This window comes from Nerophis ophidion, linkage group LG15, assembly GCF_033978795.1.
Source record: "Nerophis ophidion isolate RoL-2023_Sa linkage group LG15, RoL_Noph_v1.0, whole genome shotgun sequence".
NCBI classification, from domain to species: Eukaryota; Metazoa; Chordata; class Actinopteri; order Syngnathiformes; family Syngnathidae; genus Nerophis; species Nerophis ophidion.
In genome coordinates, this window is record NC_084625.1 from 49238522 (window position 1) to 49263174 (window position 24653).

At 35.9% G+C, this 24653-nt stretch overlaps 1 protein-coding gene across 3 annotated transcripts in view; it reads left to right on the plus strand.

Moving 5' to 3' along the window:
- The window catches only part of col11a1a (collagen, type XI, alpha 1a), a 240558-nt gene that overhangs the window by 65358 nt on the left and 150547 nt on the right, over nucleotides 1–24653 (plus strand). For 2 of the 3 annotated variants that reach the window (XM_061922326.1, XM_061922327.1), the window contains exons 5-6: nucleotides 7813–7938; nucleotides 14535–14630. In XM_061922326.1, coding sequence (XP_061778310.1) covers nucleotides 7813–7938; nucleotides 14535–14630 — 222 coding nt within the window. The remainder of the gene's footprint in view (nucleotides 1–7812; nucleotides 7939–14534; nucleotides 14631–24653) is intronic. The other variant, XM_061922328.1, reaches the window with a different exon arrangement.

A 24653-nucleotide genomic window follows, 5' to 3' on the forward strand; every position in this document is an offset into this window, starting at 1 on the left:
ATTTATGTTATTCACATGTGAATAATGCTGTATTTATATTTTTCACACGTGAATAATGCTGTATTCATATTATTCACATGTGAATAATGCAGTATTTATATTATTCACATGTGAATAATGCTGTATAATAGACTGTATTTATGTTATTCACATGTGAATAATGCTGTATAATAGACTATGTTATTCACATGTGAATAATGCTGTATTTATATTATTCACACGTGAAAAATGCTGTATTTATGTTATTCACATGTGAATAATGCTGTGTAATAGACTGTATTTATGTTATTCACATGTAAATAATGCTGTATAATAGACTGTATTTATATTATTCACATGTGAATAATGCTGTATAATAGACTGTATTTATGTTATTCACACGTGAATAATGCTGTATTTATGTTATTCACATGTGAATAATGCTGTATAATAGACTGTATTTATGTTATTCACATGTGAATAATGCTGTATTTATATTATTCACATGTAAATAATGCTGTATAATAGACTGTATTTATATTATTCACATGTAAATAATGCTGTATAATAGACTGTATTTATATTATTCACATGTGAATAATGCTGTATAATAGACTGTATTTATGTTATTCACACGTGAATAATGCTGTATTTATGTTATTCACATGTGAATAATGCTGTATAATAGACTGTATTTATGTTATTCACATGTGAATAATGCTGTATTTATATTATTCACTTGTGAATAATGCTGTATAATAGACTGTATTTATATTATTCACATGTAAAAATACCTTAATGTTTATTGTCTATTGTGAGTGAACTGTGGTGCTGAATATCCCCCAGGGATCTATTCTATTCTACCAACCCCGTCACGTCCGTTGTGTCCTTGCATGGCAGCTCCCGCCATCAGTGTGTGAATGGGTGAATGTGGAAGTAGTCTCCAAGCGCATTTAGTACCTTGAAGGTAGAAAATCACCCCCTTACCACTTATTAACTTTTGACTCGGTCCTATTTTCAGTAGAGCCATAACACATTCATAAAAGAACCAAACTTCATGAATGTGTTTTGTGACCAACGAGTATGTTCTCCAATCACTCTGTCACGAGAAACTAAAAGTTGTAGAAATGATTGGAAACTCAAGACTTTGGAACACGACTGTATTTCTCACCACACCACGGTCACTAAACGGGCCATCGGTAGAAATTGCCATGCCCGGTCTCCCGAGTTCTTGTATTGTATTCGTGAGGACTTCAAATGGGACTGGTAAGTCTCAGCTGTTGATCTTGACCCTTTTACTCCCCCTGGTCTCATTGACCCCTTGCACCGCAGTCATTAATGACCCCGCCCCTTGGGAGGGTTTTCTATGCAGTTCTATCTAAGCCACGACTGTATCCAGTCGGGACATATTTCAGGAGGTCTGGCGTTCTTCCAAGCTTTTATCTCAGCGGTCCGAGACAAAACCCGTAGCCTCTGCAAGAACCTCCCCAGGTGTTTCCGAAGCACAAAGCCTCTGATTGATTGATTGAAACTTGTGTTAGTAGATCGCTCAGTACAGTACCTATTCCGGACAAAACGGGGACCACGTTGATCAATTCATGGTAAACGAATCCTTCACATCCCAGCTGCTCGGTCCGAACCCCCTTGTCTGTCCCCGGGTCTCTCTTGGTGTTCCCAGTCATGAGCCGGCACTTTTTCAAACTTGCCCGGTCTTGATCTCGTAAATCCGCACCTTCTTTGCCAAATGGCACGGCTGCAGTGTTGTTTTTCCCTGGAAAGAAAGGTCAGTGTGGCAAACGGGTTTCCAAGAAGTCGATCTGACAGCCGCAGAATTCGGTTGTTCTTCTCCTTTCCGAAGTCCACCCAAGCTTGATTTTTTTTTTTTCTTTCCCCCGAGTTGAACGCCATTCCTCTGCAGTCTATTTGTGTGCAAACGGGTGGCTCACGGACGGGGACTAATTGGAAGTGACTCTAGGCCGGGTTCAGGCATTCACTGTTGGTCTTAGGGTGACACATGAGGTAATACATGTCGGCTTGAGTCAGGGCCAAGCTTGATCTCTCTTTCTCTGTCCGCCTTCCCCAAACACATACGCACACCTCCAGACCGTAGGTACACTTTGTTTTGTTTACTAAGGACAACGCCTGCCTAGGGGAATAAAACCTATTTTAATGCCACATGCCGAGAAAGACGCAATGGCAGAGTTTGCTGTCCATAGTGGATCTAACATAATAGTGAGAGTGCAGTCCATAGTGGATCTAACATAATAGTAAGAGTCCAGTCTGTAGTGGATCTAACATAATAGGGTGATAGTCCAGTCCATAGTGGATCTAACATAATAGTGAGAGTCCAGTCCATAGTGGATCTAGCTTAATATTGTGAGAGTCCAGTCCATAGTGGATCTAACATAGTAGTGAGTGAGTCCAGTCCATAGTGGATCTAACATAATAGTGAGAGTCCAGTCCATAGTGGATCTAACATAATAGTGAGAGTCCAGTCCATAGTGGATCTAACATAATAGTGAGAGTCCAGTCCATAGTGGATCTAACATAATAGTGAGAGTTCAGTCCATAGTGGATCTAACATAATAGTGTGAGTCCAGTCCATAGTGGATCTAGCATAATAGTGTGAGGGTTTAGTCCATTGTGGATCTAACATAATATTATGATAGTCCAGTCCATAGTGGATCCAACATAATAGTGTGAGAGTCCAGTCCATAGTGGATCTAACATAATAGTGAGAGTCCAGTCCATAGTGGATCTAGCATAATAGTGAGAGACTCCAGTGCATAGTGGATCTAACATAATAGTGAGAGTCCAGTCCATAGTGGATCCAACATAATAGTGTGAGAGTCCAGTCCATAGTTGATCTAGCATAACAGTGAAACTCCAGTCCATAGTGGATCTAACATAATAGTGAGAGTTCAGTCCATAGTGGATCTAACATAATAGTGAGAGTCCAGTCCATTGTGGATCTAACATAATATTGTGAGAGTCCAGTCCATAGTAGATTTAACGTAATATTGTGGGAGTCCAGTCCATAGTTGATCTAGCTTAATAGTGTGAGAGCATAGTCCATAGTGGATCTAACATTATAGTGTGAGAGTCCAGTCCATAGTTGATCTAGCATAACAGTGAAACTCCAGTCCATAGTGGATCTAACATAATAGTGAGAGTTCAGTCCATAGTGGATCTAACATAATAGTGTGAGTCCAGTCCATAGTAGATCTAACATAATAGTGAGAGTCCAGTCCATAGTGGATATAACATAATAGTGAGAGTCCAGTCCATAGTGGATCTAACATAATAGTGAGAGTCCAGTCCATAGTGGATCCAACATGATATTGTAAGAGTCCAGTCCATAGTGGATCTCGCATAATAGTGTGAGTCCAGTCCATAGTGGGTCAAACATAATAGTGGGAGTCAAGTCCATAGTGGATCTAACATAATAGTGAGAGAGTCCAGTCCATAGTGGATCTAACATAATAGTGAGAGAGTCGAGTCCATAGTGGATCTAGCATAATATTGTGAGAGTCCAGCCCATAGTGGATCTAACATAATAGTGAGAGAGTCCAGTCCATAGTTGATCTAGAATAATAGCGGGAATCCAGTCCATAGTGGATCTAATATGATAGTGAGAGTCCAGTCCATAGTGGGGCCAGCAGTTGACCATCCCGAGCAGAGACGGGTCAGCAGCGCAGAGACGTCCCCAACCGATGCACAGGCGAGCGGTCCACCCCGCATCCCGACTCTGGACAGCCAAGGCTTCATTCGTGCCAACTGAACCTGTGTCCTCTCCTTCATGGAGGGGGGCAGAGCAAAAAAGCAACGGCAGATCAACTTGTCTAAAAAGGGGCTCTATTTAAAAGCTAGAGTATACAAATGAGTTTTAAGATGGGACTTAAATGCTTCTACTGAGGTAGCATCTCGAACTGTAACCGGGAGGGCATTCCAGAGTACTGAAGCCCGACTAGAAAACGCTCCTATAGCCCGCAGTTTTTTTTTCAGATGATACTCGTATAGAACTTGGCTACCAAGCTGAAATAGTGACATGGAAAATAATGTCAAGTACGGTCCTGGAAAGAAGCATGTTTGGTTTGGTGTGCCAGAGCTTCGTTGACAAGTCATGCCTTCACAACTACATCAGTGGAGAAATCCAATCCTCTTTTAAAAAACGGTACGGCCAGGAATCCCGGGTGTTTAGCTAAAACGCTGCAAGATGTTGACGGATGGCTGCACAAAGAGACTTTCAAAGGGGGGGGGCTCTCTGCAAGTCGTAGCAAATGGATGTTTAGACCTGGGTACGTCTTCAGGATCCATAGATCACGTTTTTACGCAGGGGGGGGAATACGTGCTTGCATTCCCCCGACAAGTTGCAGCTTGCTTCACTCTGCTCTTGTTGAACAGCCGGGGTGATTGACGTATAACTTCTCGTTTTACCTTAGGGCTGGACGAGGACTTCGAGGTGGATCGCCCGTGTTTCTGGGCCATGGCGACATACTAACCGTTGACAACATGCGTTCGGGATTCTAACGTATCCTCCGTTAAGCTGAGACTTGGGGATAGTTTCCCCTCACCCCTTGCTGAATTTAGTGTATAGTTGAACTTGAGACTCGGAGCCCCGCCCACAAACGATTGCACTGCAGGGGTAGAAGAGCGGAGTGACGGAATCGAGGACCGTCCGTAGGATCTGTAGCCTTGCATCGTCTCTCCCGGTAGTCTGTGAGTCATAGGGAAGACTGACTGCAGACCACATGGTCACATTAGCTTGGGGGGTCCGCGACCCAAAGTGTTGAAAGAGCCTTATTGGACCAAAAATACCAAAAAATTAATTAAAAGTCTTATATAAGTGTTACAATGAAGGCAACGCATGATATAAGTGTCTATATTAGCTATATTAGCCTCCTATCAAAATTACCTTAAAAGTCTTATATAAGTGTTATAATGAAGGCAACACATGATGTAAGTGTCTATATTTGTTATATTAGCCTACTATCAAAATTACCTTAAAAGTCTTATATGTGTTATAATGAAGACAACACATAATGTTGGTGTCTATAGCAGCCTACTATCAAAATGACTTTAAAAGTCTTATATGAGTGTTATAATGAAAGCAACACATGATGTAAGTGTCTATATTAGCTTACTATCAAAATGACTTTAAAAGTCTTATATAAGTGTTATAATGAAGGCAACCCATGATGTAAGTGTCTATATTAGCCTACTATCAAAATCAATTTAAATGTCTTTCTATAGGTGTAATAATGAAGGCAACACATGATGTGTCTATATTTGCTATATTAGCCTATTATCAAAATTACCTTAAAAGTCGTATATAAGTGTTATAATGAAGGCAACACATGATGTAAGTGTCTATATTAGCTTACTATCAAAATGACTTTAAAAGTCTTATATAATTGTATAATGAAGGCAACCCATGATGTAAGTGTCTATATTAGCCTACTATCAAAATCAATATAAAAGTCTTTATATAGGTGTAATAATGAAGGCAACATATGATGTAAGTGTCTATATTAGCTATATTAGCCTACTATCAAATTGACTTTAAAAGTTTTATATAAATGTTTTAATGAAGGCAACCCATGATGTAAGTGTCTATATTAGCCTACTATCAACATCAATTTAAATGTCTTTCTATAGGTGTAATAATGAAGGCAACATATGATGTAAGTGTCTATATTAGCTATATTAGCCTCCTATCAAAATTACCTTAAAAGTCTTATATAAGTGTTATAATGAAGGCAACACATGATGTAAGTGTCCATATTATTTATATTAGCCTATTATCAAAATTACTTTAAAAGTCTTATATAAGTGTTATAAAAATGGCAACACATGATGTAAGTGTCTGTATTAGCCTACTATCAAAATTACTTTAAAAGTCTAATATACGTGTTATAATGAAGGCACACATGATGTAAGTGTCTATATTAGCCTACTATCAAAATGACTTTAAAAGTCTTATATAAGTGTTATAATGAAGGCAACGCATGATGTAAGTGTCTATATTAGCCTACTATCAAAATCAATTTAAAAGTCTTTATATAGGTGTAATAATGAAGGCAACACATGATGTAAGTGTCTATATTAGCCTACTATCAAAATTACCTTAAAAGTCGTATATAAGTGTTGTAATGAAGGCAACACATGATGTAAGTGGCTATATTAGCTATATTAGCCTACTATCAAAATTACCTTAAAAGTCGTATATAAGTGTTATAATGAAGGCAACACATGATGTAAGTGTCTATATTAGCTTACTATCAAAATGACTTTAAAAGTCTTATATAATTGTATAATGAAGGCAACCCATGATGTAAGTGTCTATATTAGCCTACTATCAAAATCAATATAAAAGTCTTTATATAGGTGTAATAATGAAGGCAACATATGATGTAAGTGTCTATATTAGCTATATTAGCCTACTATCAAATTGACTTTAAAAGTTTTATATAAATGTTTTAATGAAGGCAACCCATGATGTAAGTGTCTATATTAGCCTACTATCAACATCAATTTAAATGTCTTTCTATAGGTGTAATAATGAAGGCAACATATGATGTAAGTGTCTATATTAGCTATATTAGCCTCCTATCAAAATTACCTTAAAAGTCTTATATAAGTGTTATAATGAAGGCAACGCATGATGTAAGTGTCTATATTAGCTATATTAGCCTACTATCAAAATTACCTTAAAAGTCGTATATAAGTGTTATAATGAAGGCAACACATGATGTAAGTGTCCATATTATTTATATTAGCCTACTATCAAAATTACTTTAAAAGTCTTATATAAGTGTTATAAAAATGGCAACACATGATGTAAGTGTCTGTATTAGCCTACTATCAAAATGACTTTAAAAGTCTTATATAAGTGTTATAATGAAGGCACACATGATGTAAGTGTCTATATTAGCCTACTATCAAAATGACTTTAAAAGTCTTATATAAGTGTTATAATGAAGGCAACGCATGATGTAAGTGTCTATATTAGCCTACTATCAAAATCAATTTAAAAGTCTTTATATAGGTGTAATAATGAAGGCAACACATGATGTAAGTGTCTATATTAGCCTACTATCAAAATTACCTTAAAAGTCGTATATAAGTGTTGTAATGAAGGCAACACATGATGTAAGTGGCTATATTAGCTATATTAGCCTACTATCAAAATTACCTTAAAAGTCGTATATAAGTGTTATAATGAAGGCAACGCATGATGTAAGTGTCTATATTAGCCTACTATCAAAATTACCTTAAAAGTCATACATAAGTGTTATAATGAAGGCAACACGTTACGTGTCTATATTAGTTATATTAGCCTACTATCAAAATGACTTTAAAAGTCTTATATAAGTGTTAAAATGAAGGCAACACATGACGTAAGTGTCTATATTAGCCTACTATCAAAATGACTTTAAAAGTCTTATATAAGTCTTATAATGAAGGCAACACGTTACGTGTCTATATTAGTTATATTAGCCTACTATCAAAATGACATTAAAAGTCTTATATAAGTGTTAAAATGAAGGCAACACATGATGTAAGTGTCTATATTAGCCTACTATCAAAATGACTTTAAAAGTCTTATATATTATAATGATATGCCCGAACTTGTACATACTCTCAATAACCAATTATAATGATTAACTATATATATAAATCATTATTATTATAATACTATGCCCGCACTTTCATATTCTTTCCATAACCAATAATAATAATAATTAATACTTATATATACATTATATTATTTTAATAATATGCCTGTAATTGATACTGAATATCTTGTTCCCCCCTTCTGCTTCTCTGCAGGGTGACATCCAGCAGCTTCTGATGGTGTCCGACTCCAAAGCGGCGTACGACTACTGTGAACATTACAGCCCGGACTGTGACACACCTCACGGGGAGTCCTTGCAGGCCCAGCAGGCCCAGGAAGAGGTCAGACAGCCGGGGGGGGGAAAGTACTGCTTCTTTTTAACGTGTTCATTTCTCATCCTGCAGATGACACAATTTATTTGACTTGATTGAACACTTTTAGGGTTTTTGTACTACTGAGCAGCATCCTTTCTGCTTTCTAGTGTTGTTTCATCACCTGGAATTGTTGTTAGTTGGCTAGGGCGATTCTTACTATTGATATTTAAAATTTGAACTATTTAAATGTACTACAATAGCTTCATTTGGTTTTTAATCAAATATACATTCTGTTTCTAATATTTATAAGTTTTAAATTTGTTTTGTCATCAGACCATAGCTTTGGTATATTTGATGGAATTTTGACCTTTTTTTAGGTGAAAATTCCATCTAAACTAGGATATTTTCTGTATATAAGTTGGACTTTTTACCTTTTTTAGGTCAAAATTTAAATTTAATATGATATTTTCTGTATATAAGTTGGAATTTTTACCTTTTTTAGGTCAAAATTTAAATTTAATATGATATTTTCTGTAAATAAGTTGGAAATTTGTACCTTTTTTAGGTCAACATTTTATTTTAATATGATATTTTTGGTATATTAGATGGCATATTTACCTTTTTTTTTTTAGGTAAAACTGCCATCTAAAATGATTAATATATTTTTGGTATATTAGATGGACTTTTTACCTTTTTTAGGTCAAAATTTAAATTTAATATGATATTTTCTGTATATAAGTTGGAATTTTTACCTTTTTTAGGTCAAAATTTAAATTTAATATGATATTTTCTGTAAATAAGTTGGAAATTTGTACCTTTTTTAGGTCAACATTTTATTTTAATATGATATTTTTGGTATATTAGATGGCATATTTACCTTTTTTTTTTAGGTAAAACTGCCATCTAAAATGATTAATATATTTTCGGTATATTAGATGGAATTTTTACCTTTTTTAGGTCAACATTTAAATTTAATATGATATTTTCTGTATATAAGGTGGAATTTTTACCTTTTTTAGGTCAAAATTTAAATTTGATATATTTTCTGTATGTAAGTTGGAATTTTTACCTTTTTTAGGTCGAAATTTAAATTTAATATGATATTTTTTGGATATAAATAGGAATTTGTACCTTTTTTTAGGTCAAACTTTTATTTTAATATGATATTTTTGGTATATTAGATGGCCTATTTACCTTTTTTTTTTAGGTAAAAATGCTATCTAAAATGATTAATATGATATTTTCGGTATATCAGATGGAATTTTTACCTTTTGTCAGGTAAAAATTCAAATTTTTGAAATATATTTTCAGTATATCAGATGGATTGTTTTACCTTTTTTTTTAGGTAAAAATAACTTCTAATATGACTAATATGATATTTTTAGTATATTAAATGGAATCTTTACATTTTTTAGGTAAACATGCCATCTAAAATGATTAATGTGATATTTTCGGTATATTAGATGGAATGTTTACCTTTTTCAGGTAAAAATTCAATTTTCATATATTTTTTCGGTATATTAGATGGATTTTTTTTTTAACCTTTTTTTGGGTTAAAATGCCTTCTAATACGACCAAAATTATATTTTCAGAATATTAAATGTAATTTTCCCCTTTTTCAAGGTAAAGATTCAATCTAAAATGTTTAATATGATATTTTTGTTATATTACACAGAATGTTTACCTTTTTTAGGTAAAAATTCAATCTAATATGACTAATATGATATTTTTGGTATATTAAATGACATTTCAACTCTTTTTTTAGGTAAAAATGCCATCTAATATAATGAATATCATATTTTTAGGGTATATTAGATGGCATTTTTACCTTTTTCAGGTAAAAATTTAATTTTAATATATTTTCAGTATACAGGATGAATTTTTTTTACCTTTTTTGGGGGGGTAAAAATGATTTCTAATATGACTAATATGATATTTTCAGTATATTAAATGGCATTTGTATCTTTCTTTAGGTAAAAATGCCATCTAATATGACTAATATGACATTTTTGGTGTATTAAATGGCATTTTTACCTTTTTTTAGGTAAAAAATTCCATCTAAAATGATTAATATGATATTTTCGGTATATTAAATGGGAATTTTACCCTTTTCAGGTAAAAAATCAATTTTATTAGAAGGATTTTTTTTTTACCTTTTTTTGCTACAAATGTCCACTAATTTGACAAAAATTTTATTTTCAGTATATTAGATGTATTTTTTTTCCTTTTTTAAGGTAAAAATTCCATCTAAAATGATTAATATGATATTTTTGGTATATTAGACGGCATTTTTACCTTTTTTTTGGTACAAAATGCCTACTAATATGACTACAATTATATTTTCAGTATATTAGACAAAATGTTTACCTTTTTTAGGTCAAAATTCTATCTAATATGACTAAAATGATTTTTTCAGTATATTAAATGGCATTTGTATCTTTCTTTAGGTAAAAATGCCGTCTAATATGACTAATATGACATTTTTGGTATATTAAATGGCATTTTTACCTTTTTTTAGGTAAAAATGCCATCTAAAATGATTAATATGATACTTTTGGCATATTAGATGGAAATTTTACCCTTTTCAGGTAAAAATTCAATTTTAATATATTTTTAATATATTACATGGATATTTGTTTTACCTTTTTTTGGTACAAATGTCTACTAATATGACTAAAATTATATTTTCAGTATATTAGATGTATTTTTTTAACCTTTTTTTAAGGTAAAAATTCCATCTAAAATTATAAATATGATATTTTTGGTATATTAGACGGCATTTTTACCTTTTTTTGGTACAAATGTATACTAATATGACAAAAATTATATATTTTTTTTACCTTTTTTAAGGTAAAAATTCCATCTAAAATGATTAATATGATATTTTTGGTGTATTAGACGGCATTTTTACCTTTTTTTGGTACAAATGCCTACTAATATGACTAAAATTATATTTTCAGTATGTTAGATGTATTTTTTTTTTTACCTTTTTTAGGGTAAAAATTCCATCTAAAATGATTAATATGATATTTTTGGTGTATTAGTCGGCATTTTTACTTTTTTTGGTACAAATGACTAAAATGATATTTTCAGTACATTAGACAAAATGTTTACCTTTTTTAGGTCAAAATGCCATCTAATATGACTAAAATGTTTTTTTAAGTATATTAGATGGAATGTTTACCTTTTATTTAGGTAAAAATTCCATCTAATGTGACTAAAGTGATATTTTTGGTATAAGGAGATGTATCTTTTACCTTTTTTAAGGTAAAAATTCCATCTAAATGATTAATATGATATTTTTGGTATATTAAACGGCATTTTTACCTTTTTTTTGGTACAAATGCCTATTAATATGACCAAAAATTATATTTTCAGTACATTAGACAAAATGTTTACCTTTTTTAGGTCAAAATGCCATCTATTATTACTAAAGTTATTTTTTCAGTGAACTAGATGGAATGTTTACCTTTTTTTTTTAGGTAAAAATTCCATCTAATGTGACTAAAGTGATATTTTTGGTATATGAGATGGCATTTTTTACTTTTTTTAGCACAAACAATCGTTCGGCCTAAATATACCCGCCCGGCATTCCACACCTGGATGATGTCATAGCGTGGGACACGTGTCAGCTGTCTTAGCCCAGATGTGCACGCACGTGTACGTGCTTGTACGTGCTTGCTTGGGGACGGCGTGGCCAAGTTGGGAGGGTTCCTGGTTCAATCCCCACCTTCTACCAACCTCGTGTCCTCGAGCAAGACACTTCACCCTTGCTCCTGATGGGTCCTGGTTAGCGCCTTGCATGGCAGCTCCCTCCATCAGTGTGTGAATGGGTGAATGTGGAAATAGTGTGAAAGTGCTATACAAGTAGAACCCATTTAGCAGTTGTATGGGTGTACCTTGTCTGGGTGTGTAAGACCCTTAAAGAAGGTCAGGTTAGATCGCTCCCATCTCAGTTGAATCTCTTTCTTTCCCTTAATTTCCTTTCTAATACTCAAAGGATGCGTTGCAAAGCTTAATTAACCACTCTTTTAAGTCTTGTATGTTCATGAGTGAAATGTGGTTAATATTCATTTATTTACTCACCGATTTAAATATGTATCCATGCAAGAATTAGCAATTATTATACATATCATTATTAATATTTTATATATATACATATATACCGTATTTCCTTGAATTGCCGCCAGGGCGCTAATTATTTTAAAACCTCTTCTCACTCCGGCACTTACCAAAGGCATGCAGTAAAAATTTGAGTGTGATGTAAGCTTGGACTTTAAATCCTACTGAATAGCTCTTAATCTTCTTCCCTTTATGCGATTTCAAATTACCGGTTTTGAAATCAGTCTCTTCCATTTTGAAAATGATGACAGGGGACGTCACGAGTTTGACCAGGCGTTGATACTAAGCATGCGCTAATTATTTTGCGAAGAGAGTTTGACCCGGCAGTAATTTAAGGCAGGCGCATTCTATATGCCCAGCGGCAATTCAAGGAAATACGGTGTATATATATATATACATAGATATATACACATATACATACATACACACATATACATATACATTTATACATAGATATGTACATCTATACATACATATATACATATATATACATAAAACATACATATATACATATATCCACATGCATATATGCATATCTATACACATACATCTATTTATACACACATACATATATACATACATATCCAGATATATATATATATATATATACATACACACATATACATATATACATATACATACATTGACATATACACATATATACACACATACATAGAAAAATATATATATTTACATACATTGATATTTACACATATATATACACATATACATAGATATATATATGTACACACATATATATGTGTATATATACGTGTATATATCAATATATATATATATATATATATATACACAAAAACATATACATATATACATAGATATATACACATATACATACATACACACATATACATATACATTTATACATAGATATGTACATTTATACACATCATACATACATATATAGATGTGTATATATACATAAAACATACATATAGACATATATCCACATGCATATCTATACACATACATCTATTTATACACACATACATATATACATACATATCCATATATATATATACACATATACATATATACATACATTGACATATACACATATATACACATACATAGAAAAAAATATATATTTACATACATTGATATTTACACATATATATACACACTCACACACACATATATGTATATATATATACATATATATATATACATACACAAACACATATACATAGATATATACACATATACATACATACACACATATACATATACATTTATACATAGATATGTACATCTATACACATCTATACATACATATATAGATGTGTGTATATACATAAAACATACATATAGACATATATCCACATGCATATATGCATATCTATACACATACATCTATTTATACACACATACATATATATATATACATATATATATATATATATATATATATATATATATATATATATATATATATATATATATATATATATATATATATATATATATATAGATAGATAGATAGATAGATACACGCATATACATATATACATACATTGACATATACACATATATACACACATACATGGAAAAACATATATATTTACATACATTGATATTTACACATATATATACACATATACATAGATTTATATATATATATGTACATTTATACACATATAATCATACTAATTTATATATATACACATTTATATACATATACATGTGTATATATACATTTATATATATATATATAAATGTGTGTGTATATATATATGTATATACATATATATATGTATACATATATGCATATATGTGTATATATGTACGTATATATGTATATATATATTTTATGTGACCACTTGTTTTACTGTTCTAAACTTTTTATTGTATACTAAAACAGAGAATAGAAGTACAGTATGGACACAAATGTATATTAGAGAAGTAACGCATATTTTAGTGAAGCTCTGGATAAAAGGGATCAAACAGCAATTTATTACGTTCTAAAATGCAAGGACTTTTTATGTCAACTTCTGACTCTACTTCTATTCTCTATTATTGCGGCGGCGTGGCGCAGTGGTAGAGTGGCCGTGCGCAACCCGAGGGTCACTGGTTCAAATCCCACCTAGTACCAACCTCGTCACGTCCGTTGTGTCCTGAGCAAGACACTTCACCCTTGCTCCTGATGGGTGCTGGTTGGCGCCTTGCATGGCAGCTCCCTCCATCAGTGTGTGAATGTGTGTGTGAATGGGTAAATGTGGAAGTAGTGTCAAAGCGCTTTGAGTACCTTGAAGGTAGAAAAGCGCTATACAAGTACAACCCATTTATTACAAATGCCGAGGCATTTCATGCAGAATGTGTACTAATATTCATTCACACACAATGAAAGCGTTTGCCAATAACTGATAACATGCCAGAGGTGATTTTGCATAATCATCGTCTCACCCTGCATCCTTGTTGCCATGTTAATGTCTTCATCCCGCCCGTCTCCCCTCCCCTCCCCCCCTCTCTCTCAACATCCGTAGTACACCACTGATGGTTTAGACTACTCTCAGTTCTATGATTATGCCGAGGGAGCCGCGGACCTCCTTCCCACCGACGACGAGTATACTGAGCCGCAGGTAAATGTCAGCAAGGACGAAAAAATTGTGCCGTCAGTTCGTCTCCGAGTGTGTCTCCCGTATTGTCTGCGTCTCCGTCTTGTGTTTACATGCACATTGGAAGTTGAAATAGTTTGGAAAAATAGTGTGATCCAACACAAAAGCTGTATTTTTCAGACTATAAGGCGCACTTAAAGTCCTTTTTTTTCCTCAAAACTCGACAAACATATTTAGTCAAAGGCTGAACTCCAGGGAGGGGTCCAGACTAAAAAAAACCTCACAGCCATAGCACACGTAAACACATTACATAGAATCAACAAGACTTGCAACAGAGGGAAGGGAGCTACGGAGACCGTAGTTTCAAGAGGTAAAAAAAAGTTGTTTTTGCATAATAGGCCAAAAAAATGTGCTTAAAGAAAGAAAAAAAAACATCGTAGAACGAAGAACTACCTTCTCAATGAGCAACAGGTCCTACCGTAGGCTCCTCCCCCTCAAAAAGCGCTCACTGAGCATAAAGAAATGACGTGCATCGTTACCAATTAGTTGATGACGTCGCGTAACCATTCCCAACCCACATCTACGAATAGATTCCAATCCCGTGTTAAACGCTGCTAGATAATTTTTAGTCTGATCCAAAACAAAAGCTGCCTTTACGTATCGTATTCTACGGACTATAAGGCGCACTTAAAATATTTTTTTTCCTCAAAACTCGACAACCATATTCAGTCAAAGGCTGGACTCCAGGGAAGGGTTCCAGACTGAAAAAAAACAAACTCACAGCCATAGCACACGTAAACACATTATATAGAATCAACAAGACTTGTAACAGAGGGGAGGGAGTGTGAGCTACAGAGGCTGTAGTTTCAATAGGTAAGAAAAGTTGTTTTTGCATAATAGGCCAAAAAAATGTGCTTAAAAAAAATACATTGTAGAGCGACGAATTACCGTATCGTTCTTCTCAACGAGCAGCGGATCCTGCCGTGGGCCCCTACCCCTCAAAAAGCACTCAGACCCAGCATAAAGAAATGACGTGCAACACTCGACAACCATATTCAGTCAAAGGCTGGATTCCAGGGAAGGGGTCCAGGCTGGAAAAAAAATTCACAGCCATAGCAGACGTAAACACATTACATAGAATCAACAAGACTTGCAACAGAGGGGAGGGAGTGGGAGCTACGGAGGCTGTAGTTTCAATAGGTAAGAAAATTTGTTTTTGCATAATAGGCCAAAAACGTGCTTAAAAAAACACATTGTAGAGCGAAGAATCACCGTATCGTTCTTCACAACGAGCAGCGGATCCTGCCGTGGGCCCCTACCCCTCAAAAAGCACTCAGACCCAACATAAAGAAATGACGTGTAACACTCGACAACCATATTCAGTCAAAGGCTGGACTCCAGGGAAGGGGTCCGGACTGAAAAAAAAAACCTCACAGCCATAGCACACGTAAACACATTATACAGAATCAACAAGACTTGCAACAGAGGGGAGGGAGTGTGAGCTACAGAGGCTGTAGTTTCAATAGGTAAGAAAAGTTGTTTTTGCATAATAGGCCAAAAAAATGTGCTTCAAAATTGTAGAGCGAAGAATTACCGTATCGTTCTTCTCAATGAGCAGCGGATCCTGCCGTGGGCCGCTACCCCTCAAAAAGCACTCAGACCAAGCATAAAGAAATGACAACCATATTCAGTCAAAGGCTGGACTCCAGGAAAGGGGTCTAGGCTGGAAAAAAACCTCACAGCCATAGCAGACATAAACACATTACATAGAATCAACAAGACTTGCAACAGAGGGGAGGGAGTGGGAGCTACGTAGGCCGTAGTTTCTATAGGTAAGATTTTTTTTTTTTGTGCATATTAAGCCCGAACAATATGCTTGAAAAAAAAAAACATTGTAGAGCGAAGAACTCGTCGGCACAAAAACGGAGATTCCCCTTAACCCGGAAACAAATCCCACTTTTTTAAAACCTTAGTGCATTTTTCCAAAGACCGTAAGTCTTGAACGATGGAGAGTTTGAATTGATTAATGGCTGGTATTAGAGATGTCCGACAATATCGGACTGCCGATATTATCGGCCGATAAATGCTTTAAAACTTAACATCGGAAAATGGTCGGTATCGGTTTCAAAAAGTAAAATTTATGACTTTTTAAAACGCCGCTGGGAGAAGTTCAATACACTGCTTTTGCGTACCGGGCCCAATCACATTAATATCTAAGGCTTTTCACACACACACAAGTGAATGCAAGGCATACTTGGTCGACAGCCATACAGGTCACACTGAGGGTGGCCGTATAAACAACTTTAACACTGTTACAAATATGCGCCGCACTGTGAACCCACACCAAAACAAGAACATTTTGGGAGAACATCTGCACCGTAACACAACGTAAACGCGACAGAACAAATACCCAGAACCCCTTGCAGCACTAACTCTTCCGGTTCGCTACAATACACACCCCACGCTGCCCCCCTACCCTTCTTACATTGTTCAACGCCGTTACGTTCCCAGATTGCTCAGAGTCTAGGGATCGTAGGGGAACGCAACATAAATTGGGGGCTCGTCCGGGATCGGCTGGCTGATCAACAGGTGAAATGAGGAACAGCTGGGAACAGGAACCGGTTGACTGGCAGCAGAGGTCGTGATTGAGTGTGACCGGTTCAAAGTAAAACAAGAAAAAGCAGAAAAACAAACCACCACTAGGTGGAACATAACAAATGCATCGCGCCAAAATTAGGCATAATAATGAATTGATTAACGTGGACTTAGACGAGTTGAAAAACTTATTGGGGTGTTACTAATTGTGCGGAATATGTACTGAACTGTGCAATCTACTAATAAAAGTTTCAATCAATCAATGTGTTGATTCCACGACTGTATAGATCGGTATCGGTTGATATCGGAATCGGTATTTAAGAGTTGGACAAAAAGCCATTATCGGACGTTTTTCATTGGAAAATGTGCTTTTTTAGTGATATACGGGTTATTACTGATAATAAATAATGAAGCTATTATAGTTGATCAAATCTGAGCATTATTTTTCGGACTACACTGGGGTTGGTATTGCTCGGTTGGTAGAGTGGCCGTGCCAGCAACTTGAGGGTTCCAGGTTCGATCCCCGCTTCCGCCATCCTAGTCACTGCCGCTGTGTCCTAAAGTGGAAATGGCCACTTCAAAGCTTTATTTAGGGATATTCCGGGACCGGTAAAATTTTGAAAAAAAATTCAAAAAAATACAAGCCACTGGGAACTGATTTTTATTGTTTTTAACCCTTTTGAAATTGTGATAATGTTCCCCTTTAACACTAAATGACCTTCAATTACCTGCATGGTTAGCCATTGATTGATTGATTGATCGAGGATTTGATTAGTAAATCGCACAGTTCAGTACATATTCCGTACAATTGACCACTAAACTGAGCGTTCATGAGAGCGGGGGCGCGTTTACAACCATTTTCTATTCATGCAAAAGTGCAATTTTAATGTTTAAAAAAAAAAAAAAATGCGGTTCATAGCCAGCATAAATATCATTTTCTACCGCTTGTCCCTTTTTGGGGTGGCAGGGGGTGCTGGGGCCGAAAATACGCTATGAGACTACTAAGTGTGTTTTATCCGCTTGCTTTATTAATCAAATTGTCGAATTTATTGTTTTACATTTAGATCGAAATCATTCAAATTTTGTCATAGCTCGGTTGGTAGAGTGGCCATGCCAGCAACTTGAGGGTTCCAGGTTCGATCCCCGCTTCCGCCATCCTAGTCACTGCCGTTGTGTCCTAAAGTGGAAATGGCCACTTTAAAGCTTTATTTAGGGATATTCCGGGACCGGTAAAATTTTGAAAAAAACTTCAAAAAATACAACAAGCCACTGGGAACTGATTTTTATTGTTTTTAACCCTTTTGAAATTGTGATGATGTTCCCCTTTAACACTAAATGACCTTCAAATACCTGCATGGTTAGCCATTGATTGATTGATTGATCGAGACTTTGATTAGTAAATCGCACAGTTCAGTACATATTCCGTACAATTGACCACTAAACTGAGCGTTCATGAGAGCGGGGGCGCGTTTACAACCATTTTCTATTCATGCAAAAGTGCAATTTTAATGTTTTTAAAAAAAAAAGAATGCAGTTCATAGCCAGCATAAATATCATTTTCTACCGCTTGTCCCTTTTTGGGGTGGCTGGGGGTGCTGGGGCCAAAAATACGCTATGAGACTACGAAGTGTGTTTTATCCGCTTGCTTTATTAATCAAATTGTCGAATTTGTTATTGTTTTACATTTAGATCCAAATCATTCAAATTTTGTCATAGCTCGGTTGGTAGAGTGGCCGTGCCAGCAACTTGAGGGTTCCAGGTTCGATCCCCGCTTCCGCCATCCTAGTCACTGCCGTTCTGTCCTAAAGTGGAAGTGGCCACTTTAAAGCTTTATTTAGGGATATTCCGGGACCGGTCAAATTTTGAAAAAAATTTCAAAAAAATACAACAAGCCACTGGGAACTGATTTTTATTGTTTTTAACCCTTTTGAAATTGTGATAATGTTCCCCTTTAACACTAAATGACCTTCAATTACCTGCATGGTTAGCCATTGATTGATTGATTGATCGAGACTTTGATTAGTAAATCGCCCAGTTCAGTACATATTCCGTACAATTGACCACTAAACTGAGCGTTCATGAGAGCGGGGGCGCGTTTACAACCATTTTCTATTCATGCAAAAGTGCAATTTTAATGTTTTAAAAAAAAAAAGAATGCAGTTCATAGCCAGCATGAATATCATTTTCTACCGCTTGTCCCTTTTTGGGGTGGCAGGGGGTGCTGGGGCCGAAAATACGCTATGAGACTACGAAGTGTGTTTTATCCGCTTGCTTTATTAATCAAATTGTCGAATTTGTTATTGTTTTACATTTAGATCGAAATCATTCAGATTTTGTCATAGCTCGGTTGGTAGAGTGGCCGTGCCAGCAACTTGAGGGTTCCAGGTTCGATCCCCGCTTCCGCCATCCTAGTCACTGCCGTTGTGTCCTTGGGCAAGACACTTTACCCACCTGCTCCCAGTGCCACACCCACACTGGTTTAAACGGAACTTAGATATTGGGTCTCACTATGTAGACGCGCTTTGAGTCACTAGAGAAAAGCGCTATATAAATATAATTCACTTCACTACACTACACGGCTTTTGTGTTGGATCTGGTACTGGTAATGCTTCTAAAACCCCCAAATAATCAATTTGATTGATGGTGAATGTAGTTTTGGGGGTTTCGGCTCAATTTGTGGATGTGCATGCAAACATAGTCTCGCACTCATGTGTCTCTTTTATGAGGTTTCTGGCTTTTTGGACTGAACCAGCATGTCTTTAAAAGGATTTGTTTACATGGTTGGAAATGTCTGTGTGAAGCAGTTAAAACCCAATCTGGCTACTTCTTGTGCTGCGATCGCTCTAGACCAGGGGTCACCAAGGCGGTGCCCGAGGGCACCAGGTCGCCCGTACGGACCAGATGAGTCGCCCGCTGTCCTGTTCTAAAAATAGCTCAAATAGCAGCACTTACCAGTGAGCTGCCTCAATTTTTAAATTGTATTTGTTTACTAGCAAGCTGGTTTGCTTTGCTCGACTTTTTTAATTCTAAGAGAGACAAAACTCATAGAATTTTAATACATTTTAAAGACTTGGTCTTCATTTGTGTCAATAAATTCTTTTTTTTTTTTTACTTTGCTTCTTATAACTTTCAGAAAGACAATTTTAGAGACAAAATACAACCTTAAAAATGATTTTAGGATTTTTAAACATAGATACCTTTTTACCTTTTAAATTCCTTCCTTTTCTTTCCTGACAATTTAAATCAATGTTCAAGTATTTTTATTTTTTTATTGTAAATAATAATAAATACATTTTAATTAGATTCTTCATTTTAGCTTCTGTTTTTTTGACGTAGAACATTTGTGAAATATTTCTTCAAATTTATTATGATTAAAATTCATAATTCTGGCAAATCTAGAAAAATCTGTAGAATGAAATTTAAATCTTCTTTCAAAGTATTTTGAATTTCTTTTAAAATTTTTGTTCTGGAAAATCTAGATTCTTCATTTTAGCTTCTGTTTTTTTGACGTAGAACATTTGTGAAATATTTCTTCAAATTTATTATGATTAAAATTCATAATTCTGGCAAATCTAGAAAAATCTGTAGAATGAAATTTAAATCTTATTTCAAAGTCTTTTGAATTTCTTTTAAAATTTTTGTTCTGGAAAATCTAGATTCTTCATTTTAGCTTCTGTTTTTTTGACGTAGAACGTTTTTGAAACATTTCTTCAAATTTATTATGATTAAAATTCATAATTCTGGCAAATCTAGAAAAATCTGTAGAATGAAATTTAAATCTTCTTTCAAAGTATTTTGAATTTCTTTTAAAATTTTTGTTCTGGAAAATCTAGATTCTTCATTTTAGCTTCTGTTTTTTTGACGTAGAACATTTTTGAAACATTTCTTAAAATTTATTATGATTAAAATTCATAATTCTGGCAAATCTAGAAAAATCTGTAGAATGAAATTTAAATCTTATTTCAAAGTCTTTTGAATTTCTTTTAAAATTTTTGTTCTGGAAAATCTAGATTCTTCATTTTAGCTTCTGTTTTTTTGATGTAGAACATTTGTGAAACATTTCTTCAAATTTATTATGATTAAAATTCATAATTCTGGCAAATCTAGAAAAATCTGTAGAATCAAATTTAAATCTTCTTTCAAAGTCTTTTGAATTTCTTTTAAAATTTTTGTTCTGAAAAATCTAAAATAAACAATGATTCGTCTTTGTTAGAAATATAGCTTGGTCCAATTTGTTATATATTCTAACAAAGTGCAGATTGGATTTTAACCTATTTAAAACATGTCATCAAAATTTTAAAATTAATCTTAATCAGGAAAAATTACTAATGATGTTCCATTTTTTTTCCAAAAATATTCGAATTAGCTAGTTTTTCTCTTCTTTTTTTCGGTTAAATTCTAATTTTTAAAGAGTCGAAATTGAAGATAAACTATGTTTCAAACTTAAAGTTTCATTTTTTTCGTGTTTTCTCTTTTAAACCGTTCAATAAAGTTTTTTTCATCATTTATTCTCTACAAAAAAACTCCCGTAAAAGGAAAAAAAATGTACGACGGAATGAGAGACAGAAATACCCATTTTTAAATATATATAGATTTATTTATTAAAGGTAAATTGAGCAAATTGGCTATTTCTGGCAATTTATTTAAGTGTGTATCAAACTGGTAGCCCTTCACATTAATCAGTACCCAAGAAGTAGCTCTTGCTTTCAAAAAGGTTGCTGACCCCTGGTCTAGAGAGCCGCTGAAAATTGTCCCAAGTGCACACCTGTGTTGTCCCAACATGGATCCCTAACAGGCACGATCCTTGATTGTTCTTGCGAAAAACCGCCTTTTCAGCTGGGGGGACGTGGGCGGGGGGTTGGGGGGTTGGGTGTGCATAACATTCAAGTAAAAAGCCTAAGTTGATCTAGTGCAGGGATGTCAAACTCAAGGCTTGGGGGCCATGTCATCTTATATTTTATATTAACTAGATGTTTTTGAGGTTTTGGTCCTGGTGGTGGAACTGTGAACCAGCTCCATACTCTGGGCAGGGTTCTTGAGGGTGCATGGGAGTTTGCCCAACCAGTCTACATGTGCTTTGTGGACTTGGAGAAGGCATTCGACCGTGTCCCTCGGGAAGTCCTGTGGGGAGTGCTCAGAGAGTACGGGGTATCGGACTGTCTGATTGTGGCGGTCCACTTCCTGTAGGATCAGTGTCAGAGCTTGGTCCGCATTGCCGGCGGTAAGTCGGACCCGTTTCTAGTGAGGGTTGGACTCCGCCAAGGCTGTCCTTTGTCACCCATTCTGTTCATAACTTTTATGGATTGAATTTCTAGGCGCAGTCAAGGCGTTGAGGGGATCAGGTTTAGTGGCTGCAGGATTAAGTGTCTGGTTTTTGCAGACGATGTAGTCCTGATGGCTTCATCTGGCCAGGATCTTCCTCTCCCACTGGATCGGTTCGCAGCCGAGTGTGAAGAGACTGGGATGAGAATCAACACCTCGAAGTCCGAGTCCATGGTTCTCGCCCGGAAAAGGGTGGAGTCCCATCTCCAGGTTGGGAAGGAGGTCTTACCCCAAGTGGAGGAGCTCAAGTACCTCGGAGTCTTGTTCACGAGTGAGGGAAGAGTGGATCGTGAGATCGACAGGCGGATCGGTGCGGCGTCTTCAGTAAATTATCGATCCGTTGTGGTGAAGAAGGAGCTGGGCCGGAAGGCAAAGCTCTCAATTTACCAGTCGATCTACGCTCCCATCCTCACCTATGGTCATGAGCTGTGGGTCATGACCGAAAGAACAAGATCACGGGTACAAGTTTCCTCCGCCAGTTGGCGGGTCTCTCCCTCAGAGATAGGGTGAGAAGCTCTCCCACCCGAGAGGAACTCAAAGTAAAGCCGTTCTCCTCCACATGGAGAGGAGCCAGATGAGGTGGTTCGGGCATCTGGCCAGGATGCCACCCGAACGCCTCCCTAGGGAGGTGTTTAGGGCACGTCAGACCGGTAGGAGGCCACGGGGAAGACCCAGGACACGTTGGGAAGACTATGTCTCCCAGCTGGCCTGGGAACGCCCCGGGAAGAGCTGGACGAAGTGGCTGGGGAAAGGGAAGTCTGGGCTTCCCTGCTTAGGCTGCTGCCCCCGCGACCCGACCTCGGATAAGCGGAAAAAGATGGATGGATGTATTTCTTCTTTCCATCTCAACCGGGAAAAAAAACAAGTACCTCATTCCATTTTCAACTATAATATTATTATATTATCCATTATAGCCAAAATATATCATCATACTTTCCAAACATTTTATTTTGTTAAAATACTTAAATTGCTGCTTTTGTTGTGGTTTTAGAGCAAGTTATACATCAAATTGTACACTGTACAAAATGACAAAACATTTTACTGTAAAATTACAGCATATTACTTTAAATAAAAAAAAAAACTCTACCACTGTTTTCTTTTTTTCCTTTTTTTTTTTTACGGGAAGTTCAATCGACTGAGCTGCCAGTGTTATTACTGTAAGGTTCGGGTTTTTTTTAAGGGTAAAATATTGGCGGAACAAAATAAAAACAATGGTAAAGTTTTTCCATTTAGCATAATATGTTACAAAAAACATCCATCCATCTGTATATACGTTAGATCAGGAAAAAACACAGAGGCTTTTTCATCCCGACAAGCCCTTTTCGCAGGTTTCGCTGCTCTTCAATCCCCTGAAGAGCAGCGAAATCTGTGAACCAGGCTTGTCGGGATGAAATAACCTCTGTGTTTTATCAGGCAGACTTGACAGGTCTGCTTGGTTGGCCACGTCTATAAGGACAAGCCTGTTCCACAGGTTATGCTCTTCAATCCCCTGAAGAGCATAAAAATCTGAGAAAAAGGTTTGTCGGGATGAAATAACCTCTGTGTTTCTTCAGGCAGACCTGACAGGTCTGCCTGGTCGGCCACGTCTATAAAGACAAGCATGTTCCGCAGGTTTCTCTGCTCTTCAATCCCTGAAGAGCACAAAAACCTGTGACACAGGCTTGTCGGGATGAAATAACCTCTGTGTTTTTTCAGGCAGACTTGATAGGTCTGCCTGGTTGGCCACGTCTATAAGGACAAGCCTGTTCCACAGGTTTCCCTTCTCTTCAATCCCCTGCAAGAAAGCCTGTTTCGCAAGTTTCCCTGCTCTTCAATCCCCTGAAGAGCAGAAAAACCTGAGAAAAAGGCTTGTCTGGATGAAATAACCTCTGTGTTTTTTCAGGCAGACTTGACAGGTCTGCCTGGTTGGCCACGTCTATAAGGACAAGCCTGTTTTTCAAGTTTCCCTGCTTTTCAATCCCCTGAAGAGCAGAAAAGCCTGAGAAAAAGGCTTGTCGGGATGAAATAACCTCTGTGTTTTTTCAGGCAGGCTTGACAGGTCTGCCTGGTTGGTCACGTCTATAAGGACAAGCCTGTTCCGCAGGTTTCTCTGCTCTTCAATCCACTGAAGAGCATAAAAACCTGAGAATA